Below are 21,008 nucleotides of genomic sequence, written 5' to 3'. Positions count from 1 at the left end.
GCGGGCACAGCTAGTAGTTGTATAAAAAACTTAAAATAGAGTTGCATAACTTTTAAAAAGGTGTTCAATATTCGAAATGTCTTCTAAAACTAAAATAAAAATGGTCAAACAATATGAGACAATGCGAAGTAGCGTCATTGACCTTACAAATAAGGCAACCCACTCACCACCTGTTACCTACTAATATAATATGTTAACACATTGACAAATTCTCACTCATAAATTAATACACATATATAAATTAGTGTACATACTATATATGGTGTTAGTACAGGGCCGTCTTTCACCTATTAGAGGCTCTGGGCATGTTAGGATGACCATAGTGTTAGAGTTCACATCAATATTGTAGAAATATCCGATATTTTAAAATGATATTAAAAGAAGGTACCAAAACTAGGTACTTCATTAGTACTAAACACAAACCGAGCTTAGTACTAATGAAATAACCAATGTAAAGATTATTACAAACTAGCATTACCATCAGATGAGGTAAGACCAAGCGTAATCCCATAATTAATAAAAAAAAAAGATAGGTGACTGCAGTTTTTTTCATCTACCGTCACTAGTTCGTGTTAAGACCCGGTTAATAATATAAATTGTGTATATTAAACACAAAAGTTTAAAAATAACTATAAATCTTCAAAGATGTATAAACAAACCAGGCAAAAATATTTTTAAAAAGTTGTTATCTGATGAGGAGTTCAAATTTTTGCTAGAGATCTATAAGAAAGTTAATAAAAACGAACAAATTGACCATAGTCAGGAACCATTGGTTAGACTGATTTTCAGGCGAGAGTAAAGTAGGTATCGGTTATCGTTTGGTAATAGAGTAGGGACTGGACTAGCTAGGGGGCCCCAATCCATCGCGGGGCCCTGGGCCCAGTGTGCCCAGTGGGGAAGAGGGGCCTGTAGTACTACGCTATGTATACAATTTATTAGTTAAAGAATAATTTCTTTAGCGCGTTCTAAATATTTCAAAAATCAACATTCAAATATGGAACACCAAAAACGGTTTCGAATCCATGCGGCCTGTCCATTGAAAAAACAAACATTCCCTAATTTGAATTTCGAAAAAAGAAACAAATGGAATGAATCGTTCCATTGTTAGGGCGGTTGCATTCCGAGACCGTTTAATATTTGAAATATATTTTCTTTTCTTAAAAAATTATAATTTTAAATCTTGCCTACCCCTTAGTAATATTATAAACGTGAAAGTTTGTGAGTATGAATGGATGTTTGTTACTGTATCACGCAAACGGATTTTCAAATTCAAATTGAAATTCAAAATTCATTTATTCATGTAGGACATTTTAGCCACTTATGAACGTAAAATTTTTTATTTTATATTTTTTTCCCTACCGTTCAACTCAGTATATATATATCTATATATATATCCAATTGAGAAGAATTGGCAAGAAACTCAATTGAATTACTTTTTTTTTAAAGCCATTTTATTTACAATGTATATTTATATAGGTGTCTATGTCTAATATTAAATGAAAATCCCGTGATGAACAACTATTGCCATGCACGCTCGTCATTCAAAATCGTTTAGGAAGTTATTAGTATACAGATCATGCTAAACATGATGTTAGGCCAGTTAGCCCAACTAGCCTAACTTCATGTGGTACCATCCTTCAATGGTGCTCCGCCAGCGTATACCGTTAGCGCAGGAGGGAGCATCATTCCATTATCATCTATCATTTAAAAAAACAGCTTGTTTTGTAAAATGTATATTGGGTGAACGGCAGTAAAATGACAGAGTTAGTATCATCTTAGCCCTCAACGAACGTGATCATATGATGACGTGATATCCGAAGTGTTACCACTTAATTACCATTAGGAAGTTCATGAACTTGTTTGCCGATCCATTTACATAATTAAAACCAAATTAATACCAATACCAAATAAAATAAATAATGAGTCAATAATATTTAAATTTTGATGAGCTGATTCATTTGCACTTAGTGTGCAACTCGGTTTAAATTAAAAAAAGAACGCTAGGTCAATAACCAAGTCGGTAGTCGAAACAGGTTGTATAACGATGTACGTCGAGAGATCCCGAAGGTTGGACGCGTGGCCGAGGACATACGAATGTTTCCGAAGACGCCCGAAGTGGCGCGTGGCGTGCATTCGCGTAATTAGGTAGGTACCGAGTTACCTGCATAGATTAAAGATCCTACCTGCGACTTCATTTACTTTTTTTGAGGTAAACGGAAGCCTAACGTGAAAAATAACAAACTAACATATATATACAGTATTGTTTTTACAACATTACTATGGATTCTTAAGTCAGTATTAAAATGGTATTTAATTTGTATTTGAATCTACGTACACTCGGTCAGAAATATAAAATGTCATCCAGATTTGAACTACCGACCTTTCTGCGTAAGTCGGGGTGGTAACCACTAGATCATGAAGGAATAAGTATTTTCTTTTAACACTGTTCATGTTTAGAATATAATGCAATTTTTGAAATTAGGTGATTCTTAAATTAGAATAATGTTATAGTAGCTTTTAAACAATAAAAACTGCATCATAATCGGTCGATTAATTTAGAAGCGACAATGAGACAGACACACACACACGTAATCTTAAAATATCCCTATTTTGCGTCGAATGTTAAAAAAGTACATTTTAACTACATATAAAAAAACCGCTTATATTTATGTTTAGAACATGAATAGAATCTTTTTAAAACAACATTGCATCGTGGGAAAACACTTTATATGTACACACACCAAGATAGAATGTCAACATTGTATTTTGTGACTTATGCTTAAAGTAATACGGTTCAAAATCGATTAGTACCATTTGATAATAACTTGGTTAAGTTGCCAATACCTTATGCGAACCGGTATAAAATGGCAATGAGGCAGGATCATAAATTCGATTATCCGGTCAGCCTAGTCTGTAGAGTTGTTGATTTCCACACAAGGATCAAGGTTCGATGCCTTGTTGGGACAACTGTTTGTCACTTTTTAACACTATTGTAATGGGGGATGCGCTTGTTAGTAATGGGGATTATTTATTATCAGTTGGGTTTATCGTTAACAATATACCATACCAAGTCGATTATCACAGTATTCTCCCTGGAAACTAATTTTTTCCCTACCGTCCAGTACAGTATATAGATCCAATTGAGTAGAACTGGCAAGAAACTCAATTGAATTACTATTTTTTTTATTTATATAGTTGTCTATGTCTAACATTAACTTTTTCTAAACGATAATTGGAGACAAGTTTGTCTTTAAATGCTGAGATGTCTCGGTTTTCACATCTGATATTTTCAAAGTTTGTTAAAAGAAATAGACCAGACAGAGTTATCAACGCAGACAATTTGTTCCCCTCTATTTAAAACGTTATATCTAAAATTATAATTCTAAACCGGCGGAAATTAAATACGCAACTAAAATAATTCCCAGAACACTGTCAAACAAAAATGTCCGACCACCCATCACGTGGATTAATATAATGTTTTATAATTTAGGAACCGTTTAACTCTACGACAAATCTATGACGTTTGGAAATTCAAATTTAGAATGCGAACGCCGCGTCTCGTATGGTGATTTTACGTTCTATTTTTTTGAAATACCCAGTCGATGAAAATTCAAATTTAGAACGTCGTAGATTCGGTTAGAAGAGAGTTTGCATTCGATTTTTAAAATAGCTTTTACAATGCTCATCATTCGTTTTTCAAATTTTAAGGTTCGAATTTTTTAATACTTTTTTTTTGTTTTACGTTTTTCGATTATTATATATTCAGTCAGGTATATTCAGTCTATATTTTGTTCTTGTTATTGTAGACTTATAAATTGTAATAATTATTAAATAAAAAATAAATATTTTAATCAATAATAATAATAATAAAATGTTTATTTGGCATGCAGGTAGACGTTATAACGTAGGCATCCGCTAAGAAAAGATTTTAATTAATTCTACCCCCAAGGGGATAAAATAGGGTATAAAAGTTTGTATGAAACTTTGTCAATTTTAAACCGATCGGGCTAAGACTTTGCATGCATAAAGCTATAAGCTATAACGTAGGCATCCCCTAAGAAAGTATTTTGATAAATTCCACCCCTAAGGGGACAAAAGCTAGTCATGGGATAAAAGTCATCTCGTGCAAGAGCGAAGATGCCAGATGCATTACAGAAACGCGGGGTTCTGTAATGCATCTGGCAACCCCATCAGTCAATGTTTTTAACTATTGGCAATTATGATATACTCCTTCAGAGCTTAATATACCTACATAATATAGTATTAAAGTATTTTATTATTAAATAGCATAAAAACTTCAACTTTCAAATCTGATAAAAAAGAATCATCATAATTATAGTCATTGCTAGTTGATCGGCGCGACTTCGTCTGCATCACACTTACCATTATATATCGCCTAATTTACATAATATCTTTTTAAGTTATAGCCTTATGTATTATTCTAAGCTTATACATAAGCTATTTTACTCTAAAGTTTCATCAAAATCCGTTCAGTAGTTTTTGCGTGAAAGAGTAACATTCATACTTACAAACTTTCACTTTTATAATATTATTAAGATATACAATATATACTTTATTTCATTGTCTATTTAAATTCTGGTCTATACAAGATTTAAAACATCATCACATAAAGCTATCGAAACGATTCAAATCAATTCCCAAGTCGTACATTTGTGGACGGCCTTAATACAAACGTATCTCTCCGTCTGTCCGTCACTTGTGAGCTATAAAACCTGTCATAAACCAGAGCACAGACATGTGCGTCTGTCTGTCGATTTAACATATTTAACACAAGGGATGTTTGTGTTAATTATATAATTTTAATTATTGTTGTAACAGCTTCTATTTAGATATCATGTTGTTTTATATCTTTACTAGCTGTTCCCGCGACTTCGTCCGCGTGGAATTTAACTTTATTTTTTTTTAAAATAAAAGTAGCCCGAAGAACTAAAATTTTTTTTATTCGTGTTAAAACTAATACATTTACATCCTGCATCATCCCTTATTTTATCCCCATGGGGGTTGAATTTATCTAAATCCTATTTAAGTCTTCATTAACTAAAGTCTTCATCATAGTAGCTTCAATCTTTAATTCAGTTCAATCAGTTGAAAATCTAAGAAGATTTATACAAACTTTTATCCCCTTAGGGGTGGAATTTATCAAAATTCTTAGGGGATGCCTAAGTCATAGTAGCTTTATGCATGCAAAGTCTCAGCCTAATCGGTTTAAAATTGACAAAGTTTCATACAAACTTTCATCCCCTATTTTATCCTCTTGGGGGTAGAATTAATCAAAATCCTTTCTTAGCAGATGCCTACGTCATAACATCTACCTGCATGCCAAATTTCAGCCCGATCCGTCCAGTGGTTTGGGCTGTGCGTTGCTAGATCACTATGTCAGTCAGTCACCTTTGAGTTGTATATATTTAGACAAGCTTTGCCTGCGGTTTTACCCGCGTTAAATTTCAATATAAAATATAGCCTATGTCTTAATAAGCTATATTACTGTAAAGTTTCATTAAAATTCGTTTAGTAGTTTTTGCGTGAAAGAGTAACAAACATCCATACTTACAAACTTTCGCGTTTATAATATTAAGATGCATTAGCCGACTTGAAAAATGGTAGAGTCGGAATTAGTTTACTTTTTAAATGTTAAACAGCGCTAGATTAAATCTACAATGCGCAAATATATTTACTGTGCTTTGATGTATTCATAACTATTTTAATAAAGAAATTAACGGCATCGTACTGTGCAAAGAATCGAACCCACGAACGTCTGAAATAAGGCGGTGTACTGAGCGTAGAAGCCGTCGTACATAATAAATAAAAAAAAAATAACCCTGGACAATTAACACAGCGCCAACTAGGCCTACTGTAAGCAGAGCTTGTGTTATGTGTACTAGACAACTGATATAAATATTTAGATATTTTTTTGTAAATATATACATAATATACATAGAAAACACCCAGACCGATACAAACAATCATACTCATGAGAACAAACGTTTGCACCGTGTGAGGAATCGAACCCGCGACCGTCGGAAGTAAAACGGTATTTAACCGCTGGACCACAGTGGTCGTTAGTATCTGTATATGAATTTCAATTTTAAATATATACATACCTATACTAGCAGATTCGTCCGCGCGTTGCTGTGGCTAAGAATAGAATAGAATAGAATAAAAATAATTTATTTAAATAAACTTTTTTCTTTTTTGGTTCTTGAATCAAATAATATTGCGACTATAAATTGAGATGTAAGCTATCCTATCTTTCAACTTTGATCAAATTGCACACAATGTGCAAATCAAATTTGCAATCAGTTCAGTAGTTTACGAGTCCATCGCAGACAAACAGCGTGACACGTAATTTTTATATATAAAGATTATTATTCGAAATTCGAAACACAATCACGTGATGGCTTACGTCTTCAAATCAATCAATATGGCGGATGGAGTTGCCAATATTAAATTGTTTTATTTCATCACATATTATTATATGTGTTTTCAACCCACACATAGTATTATGGAGATTCTATTAGCATTATTAATTATATATATTTACATATGTATAAACATTTGAATTAAATATATATGACGACTATCTGTAACCGCAACTTCGTCCGCGTGGATATTCACTTTATTTTTCTAAAATAAAAGTAGCCTGAGTTACTCTTTATTACATCAGCTACCTGCCAAAAGTCCCGTCAAAATCGGTCCAGCCTTTTCAGAGATTAGCAGTAACAAACTTACAAGTAAATGTAAACTTACAAGGATTATTTAAAAGAGCAATACGAAATTTTCTTGCTCTTTCTTCTTGTGATAAGACAGCTTTCCGAACGAGCGGTAGATAAAAAAAATCGTTATGACTATTCAAAAGTGCTTAAATTAAGTTTATTTGAATAGATACATCAATACATACTACTTATTACATCATCCAAGAAAAGTCCCGTCAAAATCGGTCCAGCCATTTCAGAGATTAGCCGGAACAAAAAGACAGACAGACAGATAAAAATTGTAAAAAATCTTATTTTGGTGTTTGTACCGTATTTATATTCATATGCATGTAGTAATAAACGCTTATTACTATATTACAAACAGACACTCCAATTTTCTTTATATGTATAGATAATTAATATTGGTTTAATTAATACCAATGTTAAATTGAAATGTTAGGCAATGAATATGATATTTTAAAAAATGCCATCACACGCCTGTTGACAAGCCCACATTTCGCTAGGTATATTTCGAATACAACATGCAGTCTTTATTATCGGTGTTTCCATCACCGGAGAGTCAGTCAGAAATTCATTCATAATTTAAGAGCTGTGCTCTTGTCGGTGGAGCTCCCGCCACCTTCCACGATCTTCTATCAGTCCCTTTAGCTGTTGATACGACACAACTCCAACTTTTTCTTTAACTTGCTTGATATAGCTGTGTCTCGGTCTTCCCCTTCCTCTCTTTCCATCTATTTTTCCTTCAATAATGTTATTAATTAGTTCGTCGTGTCATATCAAGTATTCAGTCAGAAATATATTTTTTTTTTTTAACTATTTTTGAAGTCACGTCCTTTTCGGTATTAGTCCTGGCAGTAAATTACTAGGCAATGATGCTCTAAATAAATAAATACGGTGCAGGATGCGTGTCTTTACTATCGGTGTTTACTTTACCAGAGAATAAATTAGAATTATTCTATACACCATTTTTTTTATCTAATTTTGAACTCGCGACCTTTGTATTGACAGAGACAGCAAACTAGTCCACGATGATTTCAATAAAACTACGCCTACAAATAATAGATTTCGACTGCCATTATCGTTCAGAGGCAACATACATACATACATACTTACATATAGACGAGACTCAACATACAATGTACATTAAAACATATCCGCTGGTAATAACTAGTGTAATGAGTGTTATAACAATTTCCTTTCGCTTGAAACCGGTTTTTTTTCCTCCGTCCATTCATAAGTTGTCCCGAGGTCAGTGGACCGGTGATTGTATCTAGTTTTATTTATAGCATTACAGCAGAAACCGGACTCCGATGGTTGTATTTTTACAAGCTCATTGATATCTGCCAATTGTGTTGCTTGAATTGTTAATATGAATAGTTTTTGAATAGTGAATCACTAAATGTGAACATTTTAGACTAATTCATTGATCAAAAGATTTGTTGTATGAATAATGAATCATTTAAAGTGAACATTTTAGACTTATTCATTGATATTTTCGAAATTTATCAAATAACGAATTCGATATTTGATTTCAGAACTCATTATAGTTTTAATATTTGAAATAAGAATAAAAGAATTTATTTGAATTTTTACACAATACACATTAACGAGAAAAAGGCATGCGACAATCAACATAGAAATCGTTACGCACTAAATCTTTCTGCAATCGGATAATATTCTCAGCACTATGAGTATTTTTTCTACAAAATTTAATATTTTGGTATTTGAATTATGAATTCGAAATTAAAATGAAGAACCAATTTTATAATAGATGAAACAAGAATTCAAATATCGAATTAAATAATTTACAATTACAATAGTACTTGACAATTAGTATGTTATAAATAAATGAATGAATTTGAAACAGTTCAAAATTTGAATTATGAATTGTGGAACGGTATTGAAAAATTGAATTTGGAACGCTTCCCCATTGTGCACGCCAGTTAAATTAGGCAAGGCAAGACAGACGATAGAGCTAAAGACGAAGTACTTCACAAATAAAGATTCTGAATTTAGAATTTCATAAGTGAAATTGAATTTGGAACGCTTTAAAATTTGAATTACGAATTGAGAAACATTATGAAAAAAATTGAATTTGGAACGTTTCCTCATTGTGCATGCAAGTTAAAGTAGGCAAGGCAAGACAGACGATAGAGCTAAAGACGAAGTACTTCACAAATAAAGATTCTGAATTTAGAATTTCATAAGTGAAATTGAATTTGGAACGCTTTAAAATTTGAATTACGAATTGAGAAACATTATGAAAAAAATTGAATTTGGAACGTTTCCTCATTGTGCATCCAAGTTAAAGTAGACAAAGCAAGACAGACGATAGAGCTAAAGACGAAGTATTTCACAAATAAAGATTCTGAATTTAGAATTTCATAAGTGAAATTGAATTTGGAACGCTTTAAAATTTGAATTACGAATTGAGAAACATTATGAAAAAAATTGAATTTGGAACGTTTCCCCATTGTGCATGTCAGTTAAATTAGGCAAGGCAAGACAGACATTAGAGCTGAAGGCAAAGTACAGAGGCAACTGCCAAAAACGGCAGAATGATAATCCACAATTAGAATGTTATCAGTAAAATTGAATTTAGAACACTTTAAAACTTGAAAATTTGAATTACGAATTGTGGAACATTATGAAAAAAATTGAATTTGGAACGTTTCCTCATTGTGCATGCCAGTTAAATTAGGCAAGGCAAGACAGACAATAGAGCTGAAGGCAAAGTACAGAGGCAACTGCCAAAAACGGCAGAATGATAATCCACAATTAGAATGTTATCAGTAAAATTGAATTTAGAACGCTTTAAAACTTGAAAATTTGAATAACGAATTGTGGAACATTATGAAAAAAATTGAATTTGGAACGTTTCCTCATTGTGCATGCCAGTTAAATTAGGCAAGGCAAGACAGACAATAGAGCTAAAGGCGAAGTACAGGGGCAACTGCCAAAAACGGCCCGCGATAAATCAACTACCCGTGCGGTCGCGGCGCTACCGCTACCGTCAGCAGCCACGGCATGAATCCGATATGAGATATGAATTTTGTATTGGAACACAATTAACAGCGGTATGAATTAGTTTTCTAGTTATACTAGACGATACCGTGACTTTGTACTAATCGAAATAACAACAATTAAAGTTATGCAAAAATATGTGTACATATGACGGAATTGTGCTCCTTTAAAAGTTATTTATACTCCATCATTACTATTAGTAGAATAGTTATATTATACTAATAGTAGAATAAGAAGAAAGATGTTACAAATGAATGTGGATGGTTGTAAGGGCAGAGGAAGGCCGAAAAAGAGATGGATGGACTGTGTGAAAGATGATATGGTAAGAAAGGAAGTAAATAACGCGATGACTACGAACAGGGATGAATGGAAGCGAAAAACATATTACGCCGACCCCAAATAAATGGGATAAGGAAGAAGCAGATGATGATGATGAGTAGAATCATTACTATTAGTAGAATAGTTATATTCTAATAATAGTAATGATTGTTAGAAATTTTGTCTGTTTGTCTGTGCGTTTGTAAGGCTAATCTCAGTAATTACTTAACTAATTTACGTGCGATTTGTATATATCGTGGTAAGCTATTTTTAAAATGTGTCTACATGCTACAATACGTCAAGATATTCCTTTAAGCGACAAGGCCGCTATTTGTTAAGCGGATTTTCACGAACTGTTCCATTTGTACTTATTATAATAAAATCTACAACTTGCGAACTGGAAATGGCAAACACTTTTGACGTAATAATAATCTATATCTATGCAACAAAATTAATTCAATTGTATGAATTATGAATATGTAGATGTTCATTCATAATTCGTCCTACGTCAAAAGTATTAATAATAAATTAGTGTATATACTTTTCTGCTGTCGGTACATCTGAAAATCCTTATAATCTTAGTATCTTCACGCGTGGCCCGAAAGGAGCATATTAACAGGCCCATCCATGGGCAAACACAATGTTATGTGGATCGGTATTAATTTCAACATACACATATGTGGATTATGTATAAATTGGGGATTATGTGTATTATGTGTTTATGTATTATGTATTTATGTAGTCGTGCGTTTAATTATTATCATATGTACATATTATGATTAGTGTTTTAAGCGTTCAAGGGTAACTGTTTACCATCAGATGGGCCGTATGCTTGTTTTCCACCATCGTGGTATTCAAAATATCTTTATTAATATAGGTCTATTACAGACTCTTATGATATGTCAAATCTACTGGCAGTTTGGAATGATTTCGAGATGAGAAGAACTGACAAGATACTCATCTCGTATTCTTTTCAAATAAATGTTGTACATGTTTACAATAATACAGATTCATTTTAATTCAAATTTGGTAGAATACAGTCACCACCAATATATCCTATTGCAAAAGCAAATAGTGTAATCAGTTCCCACAAGCAGCACCCGTTCACGAGTATGACGGATGAGCGAGATATCATTGCACTCAACCCTATTATAGGGAGCACTTGACCTTTTATTTTAAATGTAACCATAATAAAATAATTTATGGCAATATTATTACTTATTAGTGAAATATACAAATATAAATCTAATATGAAATAGACGACCTCGATGGTCTAGTGGTTTAGTACACCGCTTTATTTCCAAAGGTCGCGGGTTTGATTCCTCGCACGGCGCAAACTTTTATATTCATGAGTATAATTATGTGTATCCCTCTGGGTATTGTCTATGTTTTTGTAAAAAAAAATAGCTAAGTATTTATATCGGTTGTCTAGTACCCATAACACAAGCTCTGCTTACCGTGGGACTAGATGGCGCTGTGTTAATTGTCCAAAGGTTATTATTATTATTAAATCTTATATATAAAATTCTCGTGTCACAGTTTTCGTTCCCATACTCCTCCGAAACGGCTTGACCGATTCTCATGAAATTTTGTGACCGTATTAAGTAGGTTTGAGAATCCGCCAACATCTATTTTTCATCCCCCTAAATGTTAGGGGTAGACCACCCCTAATTTTTCTTTTTTTATTTTAAGGCAAAACAACGTTTGCCGGGACAGCTAGTCTTAATATAAAATATAATTGTGTTTCAGACGTCCATACGCTACTCATCATTACCAAAAAATTGCTTCACATTCTCTGGTTACGGTAACCGTTTACCATAAGGTGAGCCGTATGCTTGAATGACACCGTCGTGGTATAAAAGTTGTAAAGTGACAGTCAAAATCATTTCCCGGTGTGTAGCGTATTTAACAATTAAGGATCCATAGGTGAATATGGGGCAAGTTTGGGTCTTGGCCCAAGACTCTTGGGTCAAGTGAGGACACGTAAAGTTGGGTCAAAGCTGAGTAAGTTAGGGATGAAGTGATTAATAAGTTATGGTAAGTCATACCGATGGTTGTAATCCATAATGTACTTATACATTATGACGATTATATATACTAGATGTGCACGCGGTTTTACCCGTGTTAAGTTTCAATAAAAATTATACCTTATATGCTATTCTTATGCATAAGTTATATTACTGTATATTTTCATCAAAATTCGTTCAGTAGTTTTTACGTGAAAGAGTAACAAACATCCATACTCAAAAACTTTCGCGTTTATAGTATAAAAAATATATCATTAAGATTATAAACGGTCTCGGTGGTACAGCAGTTTACTTGGTTCGATTCCTCGCACGGTACAAACATTTGTATTCATGAGTATGATTGTTTTTATCGGCCTGGGTGTTTTCTATGTATATTATGAATTTACAAAAAATATCTAAGTATTAGCCGACTTGAAAAATGATGGTTGTCGGAATTAATTAACTTTTTTAACATTAGATGGCGCTACATTAAGTATAGAATGCGAAAATATTTTGTGCTTCGATATATTCAAAACATTTTCAATAATAATGTTGACGACTTCGATGGTTGTGGGTTCCATTCCTATGAATGACACAAAGTATATATAATTGTTTCTATAGATCTTTACAAAATCTAAGTATTTTTATCAGTCGTCTGTCTATAAAACTAGCTCTGCTTAGCTTGGAACTAGATGACGCTGTGTGAATTGTCTAGGAGTATTATTATTAGTCTAATATATATATATCAAAATTCAATTATATTTTGGGAAAGTAATTTGTAAATACTACAAGAAAATATTGAATTGTAATGTTAATCACATTTTCAAAGGTCATAGAATAAATTACTTGTATCACTGTCTTCTTCAATTACGCGTTTTAAATTATTTTTAATCCATCTTTTTTTTTATTTTTATTTCATTTATTTCGTATATGTATCCATATTATGTTAGTAAACAAGTTATAAAGTATGTTAGTAAATTACAATTTTATACATTTAATTCATATATTTAAGTGTATGTCCACGTCCAGAAGCCCCAGGGCTCCGCAGCAATGCAGCGATATCCAGTCTCTCTGGAGCGGACAATCCGAAATATTGAATATGGTGTTTAGGATGCTGTTTATATTTAATCAATCATTACAAATAAAACAATTTCATTTCAATTTAATTTGCAACTTGTTAACAAATTTAATAACTTTGCCGCTTACTTATATATAACTAAAGTAATTTTAAATTAAAACAATGAACTTAAAAAATATAATGTAGTAACTGAAATATTTTAAAAGGAGTCCCTTTAGGCAACTTAAGCTACAATCAGAGTTCCCCCTTTGAATAGAAATACTGTTTTTTAATCTTACCCACATGTTGAAGCTGTCTTTAGAGTGCTCATACTTTATTTCCACAAAAAGAAAACGGCAAAAGCGAATTCGACGTAAGAAATTTCTCAACGAAATTACATTGTAATCCATTAATGAGAAGTGACAAATTACATAGTCGTAATACGTGACTTCTTTGTAATTACAGAGCCCTCTGGCGAAATAATTGAGAGGCCGTGCGGTTAGGCCATGTAATTTTGCCGAAATAAGCCATTTTCTTTAGGATATTCCGACGTTGTTGCTTTTTAAAATATCTCAAGGATTTCGTCTAATTTAAATGCATTATTTTGTACCGTTGTTGTTCAGTGGTTTACTAGCCCGATAGAGATCAGGTAGACTCTGAGTTCGAATCTATATTAAAAGAAAACAAATTGCTATTTAGTGATAAGGCTTCTCGTTGTTAACTCTTATTGTAATTATATGTTTTTTATTTGTATATTTTCTGTGACAGGAAAAATATAGAGTTCTTATTCAATATACCATCTTGATGATCTGGATAAACTGCGGTCCTTCATCGTACCTTTTTCTAGAAACATTTTGCCACACTCAACCACATTTTAGAATCACCTTCTAGTAATAGTATTTCCGAACCGATACGATATTAAAACCTTCAAGAAAAGAGCTTATTCCTTCTTAATAGGCCGGCAACGCACTTGCTAGTCCGTTCGTGTTATGGGTGCTAATGGGCGAAGGTAATCATTTACCATTAGGTGAGCTGCAAGCGTGTTTGTCCCCTATGCTATAAAAGAAAATTAATTTCTTATTCCTGACTGACTGAACGGTGATTGAGGTACTCACAAACTGCTTCTCTCTCCGTCCCGTTAGATTCAAATGTATATTTAGGTAAAGTCGGGTACCTATGTCTCAAGTCAATAGTTGACAATCAAAATCGAATCTAACTACTCCGTCTGTGATAACCTACATTTGTACCATAGATCCTAAAGACTTGGACCTTAGAGGTAGGGGCATACCCAACTCTACCCCACCTCTATCCCCCATTTTTTAAATAATGAAATATAAGCTCTAACAGTATACGCTAACGGCGCCCCAGTGGAAGATGACAGGGAAAACCTGGCATAGGTTTGAACTTCTATCGGTGACCTCTGACTAAAGTCTTATCCGTCAGGTAGGAGATTCTGTATTCTAGTGAGAACCGCGTGGAGGTCAACTTAACATGGTACTAGCAATTATATAATGTGGGCTAATAGAGTAATTAGTCCACATTACTAACAAACCCCTTCTACCTTTATCCCCCATTGCGGCCGGGGCGCTCGCCTTGAAGGAGGTTGCGGCCGGGGCGCTCGCCTTGAAGGAGGTTGCGGACGGGGCGCTCGCCTTGAAGGAGGTTGCGGCCGGGGCGCTCGCCTTGAAGGAGGTTGCGGCCGGGGCGCTCGCCTTGAAGGAGGTTGCGGCCGGGGCGCTCGCCTTGAAGGAGGTTGCGGCCGGGGCGCTTGCCTTGAAGGAGGTTGCGCCCCACTAAAATGAGTGACTGAGTAGAACGAAGTAGGTCGCCCTAAAAACGAAATAGGGCCTACCCTTCATCTACAGGGCGGGCCAACGCCTTTTGAGGATTTTTCACCACAATAACATAGAGGCGATCGAAATTACGGCGACCTGAAAACCTGGCGTAGGTTTGAATTTCTATCGGTGCCCTCTGACTAAAGTTATCAGGTAGGAGTTGGCCTTATAGCCGCTCCATAAGTCTTTCCTTTGGTTTGGAGTGCATCAGTGATCTTTACAGCTTGTAACGGTCAGCTGCAGCCAACAGATAGTTCGAAAAACATTATGTGTATGTTTTTCTACTGAATATTGCATATTACTGTATATTCGGTCTATATGTATACATCATAAAGCGTCTGGTGGTATGGTTGTTGAAATGAAATACTTAGCTCAGCCAAATTTTTTTAATTCTGCATACTACATGCACAGAACAATAGAGATAAAATCACAGATTAAAATGTCTCTCTTATCTATACTTATTATAAAATATATAATAACAATTCTCCATAATTGTTGACACATTATTATTGTTATGTATTTAAAAAAAATGTATTAATGTACTTCTATCAGTTTTCTAGTATCATAATTCAAATTTGTTTTGTTAGCGATTGCACATAGACAATACAAACAATAATACTCATAAATACAAGTGTTTGTATCCTACAATAATCGAACTCGCGACCATCGATAGTCAGGCAGTGTGCTAAATCGCTACACAACTGAGAACGTCTAATCTAAATGTCTTTTTTACCATTATTGCAATGTAGTTCATAGTTGTCATGTGATTTACCGAAGTAAACTTTTTACATAGTAATCCGGGTGAATACTTTAGTCACACTTATTTCAGTCGCTATTTTTTTTATGGATTGTTTTGGACTATTGTGAAGTGCTTTAAACCTGTAGCACTGCGACCTACATAGATCTATTGTTAGGGACAAGAACTGAAGGATATTCTTAGGAGCCTATGTGTTATTCTGGTATAAAGCTATATCACTGTAAAGTTTCGATAAAATCCCTTCAGTAGTTTCTGGGTGAACGAGTAACAAACATCTATAATTACAAACTGTCACATTTATGATATCATATTAATAAGATTTCTTAATAATTATCATCTACTTCTTCCTTATCCTCTTTATTTGGTGTCGGAGTAATATTTTTTTCTCTTCCATTCATCGCTCCTAAGCGATGGTTTTTATCTCCTCAGGATTGAGTGTAAACTTTGCAAAGGAGATATTTCGTTCATGCATGAGTGGACAATCACATAGGATGTGTAGTAGCTTCTCTTAAGCTTGGCAAAATCTGTAGATTATCCAGCATAAGCCTAAGTTTGCTTATTCAGTCGTTAAGTCACTGCATTATAAGCTGTGCTTCGTTTGTAGGATGAGATCAGGGAGTGAATTTAGTGAAGTTACATTAACACATGTTAGACCTCCGGAAGTCATCACATGGTAAAAGGCGATCGTTACCATTTACCATCAAGTGGCCGACAGTTTAAAAAAACACTATTTATTCACTATCAAAATTTTCATCACCATTATCCTAAACTCTAATTTAGCATCTTGAGACAGAGTTTTCACCGCTGGAGTGATTGATTTGAAGAACACTCTCTATTCATCTTCTTTGTGTATCAGATTGGCTAGGAAGGTCACCATATTGCTGTCATTCAAGCTTTCATCGAGCATTGTTTGATCTTCTTTGGCTAAATTTAATACGTCATATTTAGGTCTTTTGCTGGTGATGGGTATATCTTATTTGCTCTCATCAATGTCTATAAACACTTCACTCATCCAGTTATCATCTTCTTCATTCTCGTTGCCAGTGGTGTAATCTCTCTGTTCGTCACACTTTATAACAGCATCTAGGAACGTCATAACAACTGCATAGATATTTCAATTACAAAAAAGTGCTATTTATTCACTATCACTATATGTAGACGGTTCCCTTTTAACAAGTCCCTGCTTCTTTTTTAAACCTTTCAGAATTTTCATGACCATTATCCTAAACTCTAATTTAGCATCTTGAGACAGAGTTTTAACTGCTGGAGTGATTGATTTGAAGAACGCTCTATCTTCATCTTCTTCTTTGTGTATCAGATTGGCTAGGAGGGTCACCATATTGCTATCGTTCAAGCTTTCATCCAGCACTGTTTGATCTTCTTTGGCCAAATTTAACACGTCATATTTGGGTCTTTTGCTGGGTATTTCCTCTTTACCCTCATCAACGCCTATAAACACTTCACTCATCCAGTTATCATCTTCTTCATTCTCGTTGCCAGTGGTGCAATCTCTCTGTTCGTCTCTCTTTATAACAGCATCTAGATGCTCTAGACGTTCCTAGGAACGTCACAACAACTCCGTATACATTTCAATTACAAAATAATTTATTCACTATCACTATATGTAGAAGGTTCCCTTTTAACAAGTCCCTGCTTCTTTTTTAAACCTTTCAGAATTTTCATGACCATTATCCTAAACTCTAATTTAGCATCTTGAGACAGAGTTTTAACTGCTGGAGTGATTGATTTGAAGAACGCTCTATCTTCATCTTCTTCTTTGTGTATCAGATTGGCTAGGAAGGTAACCATATTGCTATCGTTCAAGCTTTCATCCAGCACTGTTTGATCTTCTTTGGCTAAATTTAACACGTCATATTTAGGTCTTTTGCTGGGTATTTCCTCTTTACCCTCATCAACGTCTATAAACACTTCACTCATCCAGTTATCACCTTCTTCGCTCTCGTTTCCAGTGGTGCATTCTCTCTGCTCGTCACTCTTTATAACAGCATCTAGGAATGTCATGTCATCTGTGTAGATATAAGGTCGAGAGTTCCGTGATCTCTTCGATTTTACGTATGAATCTCGAACGTTGTACCATTTTTTTGTTATATAAACACCTGAGATATAAAGACATATTAGTAAACATTCAAAGTTGACTTTGTACAAAGTCAGCGGTTTCATCTATGTATTTCAGGTTTCAGAATATATATAGGACTTTTGTTTGAAGAGATAAGGCTAATATTTAGAACTAATGGTACGTGAAAATATAAAATAAAATTTCTAACACGGAAGTGGCCAAGTTACTGCTTATAACATTAGCTACCTGCGAGTGAAAGTCCCGTCAAAATCGATCCAGCCGTTTTAGAAGTTAGCAAGAACAAACACACACAGGCAATAGTTTTTAAAGTTTTATGCAAGAATCGTGTATATTTTCCTATGCATATAGAGAAATGCTATTAATTTTAAGCTGTAAATTACAAACAGACACTTTTATTTTAGTTATTTGTAACTATAAATTACGGCGAATAAATTCATGACACCTTAGTTCTCAGAACCAATGACCGTAGCAACGTATTTAACAACTGAACTACCGAGTTCGTCTAATTAAAATCTTACCTATTTGGTGTCGCATTGTAGCACTCAATGAGTTATACGCAGGTTCGATTTCCCGGTATATATCTTTCCAAGCTTTACTCTTGACGAATTTGTTCCGGTAGCTCTCGTGTCTTCGATCCCATAGACAACCATGGCGTTTCACCATGGCTATCAGGTCGCGGGTTTGAACAGCTTTTTTGAAGTTTGCTCCGTCACTGAAACAATTAAAATTGGGGAGGAAAATGGATTACGAATCTGTATAACGAATAAATAAAAATAGAGAATGGATGATGATATTTAAAAAAAAAAAATAATAGAAAGAGATGGAGAAATACAAGCAGGAAGAACGGCCTCCACACTTTGAACACTCCAAAGTAAGCAATGTAACATCAAACAGAACCCGATGTGTAGTATAGTTTAGTGGTCATGCACACTTAGTGAATTAATAAAAAAAAAATATATTATTTTTGACGGCCTCGGTGGTCTAGCGGTTTAGCACATCGCCTTACTTCCGATGGTCGCGGTTCGATTCCTCGCCCGGTGCAAACGTTTGTATTCATGAGTATGACTGTTCGTATCAGTCTGGGTGTTTTCTATGTATATTATGTTTGCATTTACAAAAAAAATCTATGTATTTACATCAGTTGTCTAGTACTCATAACACAAGCACTGCTTACCGTGGGACTAGATGGCGCTGTGTTAATTGTCCAGGGTTTTTAATTTATTTTATTTATATCATATTCTTAGCTAGATAGTGATTATTATTATTATAAACATTGTAAGATAAATACAAGAATCAGATATTAAACTTATAAAATTTTCGAAAAATATTCCGACGTTGTTGAGATTAAAATATAGAATTTCAAGTATTTCAATTTAGCTAAATTACCACTAGTATAATAACTGTAAATTAATTAATTTATGAATTAAATAAAGTAAATAATTTTAAAACTATGATTGTTTGTATCAACCTGGGGTTTTTTCTATGTACCTACCTATATTATGTAGGTATATATTCACAAAAAGAAATATATTTAAGTATTTATAATAATTTAGTACACATAATACAAGTTTTGTTTAGCTTGTGACTAAATGGCGCTGGGACATCTCAAATTAATAACCAAACTAGAAGCACTGAATCACTGGCAAGAAATGCCAGGATTAACATATTCAAAAGCCCTAATATAGGGCTACTCGAACAAATACTCCAATAGACTACTGCTATTGAGTAAAAACAACATATGCATGATGATTAAGGCCCTCACAGGACACTGCAAATTAAACAAGCATATGGCTAAACTAGGCCTATGCACGACAAGTATCTGCAGATTCTGCCAAACTGAAGAGGAAACGCCGCTTCACATCCTATGTGGTTGTAGCCCACTCATGCATAAACGAAATATCTCCTTTGGAAAGTTTACACTCTTTCCTGAGGAGATAAAAACCATCGCTGCTAAGAATATCCTTCAATTCTTGTCCCTGACGTGTCTAGGTAGCGAACTTTGAAAAGGGCGAGCACAATAGTTTTATATAGGTCGCAGTGCTACAGGTACTACAAACATCTGACAATAGCCCAAAAACCCAATAAAAAAAAAATGGCGCTGTCATTATGATTACTATTTTAATTATATAAAAAAACTAATGAACAAAGTGTCAATCCTCCTTTCCAACTTATTATTTAGTATACATCGAATAGTACATAAGCTCGAAATTAACCGAAACGAAAATAATGATTTTCAATTTCCGACTAAACTTCCGGTAACGGAAACACTGTTAACAAACTAAATTAATTTTAGAGACTAGTAGATTCATCCCTTGATGTTTCCATTTATCTAAAAAAAGCAGCAAAGTCGAGGACAGTAGCTAGTAATGGTAATATAAAATTACACTAACCTTTGATCGTTTCTATCGCTGTGCTCGTCAGACAATTCCGCCATGTTTAAAATTCAAAATGGCGCCAAAACATGTAGTCAACAACAGGTAATGTCAAAATTTAAAAATAGAATCAATCGATTGAATGGGGACTTCTTTAAAATGATGTAGGTACGTAGATTTAAGACAGGTCTAAAAATTTCAAATTTAGAACAATTATCTAATCGATCGATTAATGTGATATTTAGTGATTAATTACTACCAGAAATGTATAACTAACATACATTTTAATTAGTATAAACATTATTAAACTAAATTATAAGTGATTCTGTTAAAAAAATGCAACAATAAATAATTAAACACGACGTACGGTCCCAGCGTCGGTTCGGATTCAACTGTCCGGGCGTTCCCCACCGGTATCCGGCGGCCTCCGGCGCCATGCAGCAACGCCGCACATCGGCCGGCGCGGCGGCCGTGAATACCGGAGACCGGAACGGCAACAGCGCGTTATTACACTACATCTCTCTTATTCTTTATTTAAATTTAAAAATCGTCACCATAATTTTTAAATTTAAATAAAGAATAAGAGAGAGAAAAGAATAAGATAAAATTTATATTGTTTGTTAATGAAATATTTTGAGCAATACTTAATAACGAAAATACCATACTACTTTATTTATTTATTTATATGTTTATTTGATATTATGTATATCTGTCTCTTTATACCCTGTATCTCTTTTGTTTGACTGTATTTATATCTATTAACTCCTTGTCATTTGTGTACTATCTCTATTTTAGCTAAATGTGTAT

The 21,008-nt window shown here is 33.9% G+C and overlaps 2 protein-coding genes across 2 annotated transcripts; both read right to left on the bottom strand.

Annotated features, from left to right (window-relative positions):
* Positions 1-16,741: 16,741 nt before the first annotated feature.
* On the bottom strand, positions 16,742-17,289 carry LOC131849337 (uncharacterized; the record flags this gene model as incomplete). The annotated part of the gene is made up of 1 exon (XM_059199383.1): positions 16,742-17,289. A coding segment is annotated over one exon (423 nt), but the record flags the coding sequence as incomplete, so codon positions are not given.
* Positions 17,290-17,336: 47 nt separating this feature from the next.
* LOC131849277 (uncharacterized) lies at positions 17,337-20,572 on the bottom strand. Its single transcript, XM_059199315.1, has 3 exons — positions 20,220-20,572; positions 18,348-18,541; positions 17,337-17,848 (listed from the first exon to the last, which is right to left on the bottom strand). The coding sequence occupies exons 1-3, from the start codon at positions 20,261-20,263 to the stop codon at positions 17,337-17,339; spliced, it is 750 nt and encodes a 249-aa protein (XP_059055298.1). The 5' UTR covers positions 20,264-20,572.
* Between the last annotated feature and the right edge of the window lie 436 nt (positions 20,573-21,008).

This window comes from Achroia grisella, unplaced genomic scaffold (assembly GCF_030625045.1).
Source record: "Achroia grisella isolate CSIRO2021 unplaced genomic scaffold, CSIRO_AGI_Agris_v1 utg1107, whole genome shotgun sequence".
In the NCBI taxonomy this organism is placed as follows: domain Eukaryota; kingdom Metazoa; phylum Arthropoda; class Insecta; order Lepidoptera; family Pyralidae; genus Achroia; species Achroia grisella.
The sequence above is the reverse complement of the archived record's forward strand: the minus strand, read 5'-3'. Positions and strand labels throughout refer to the sequence as shown.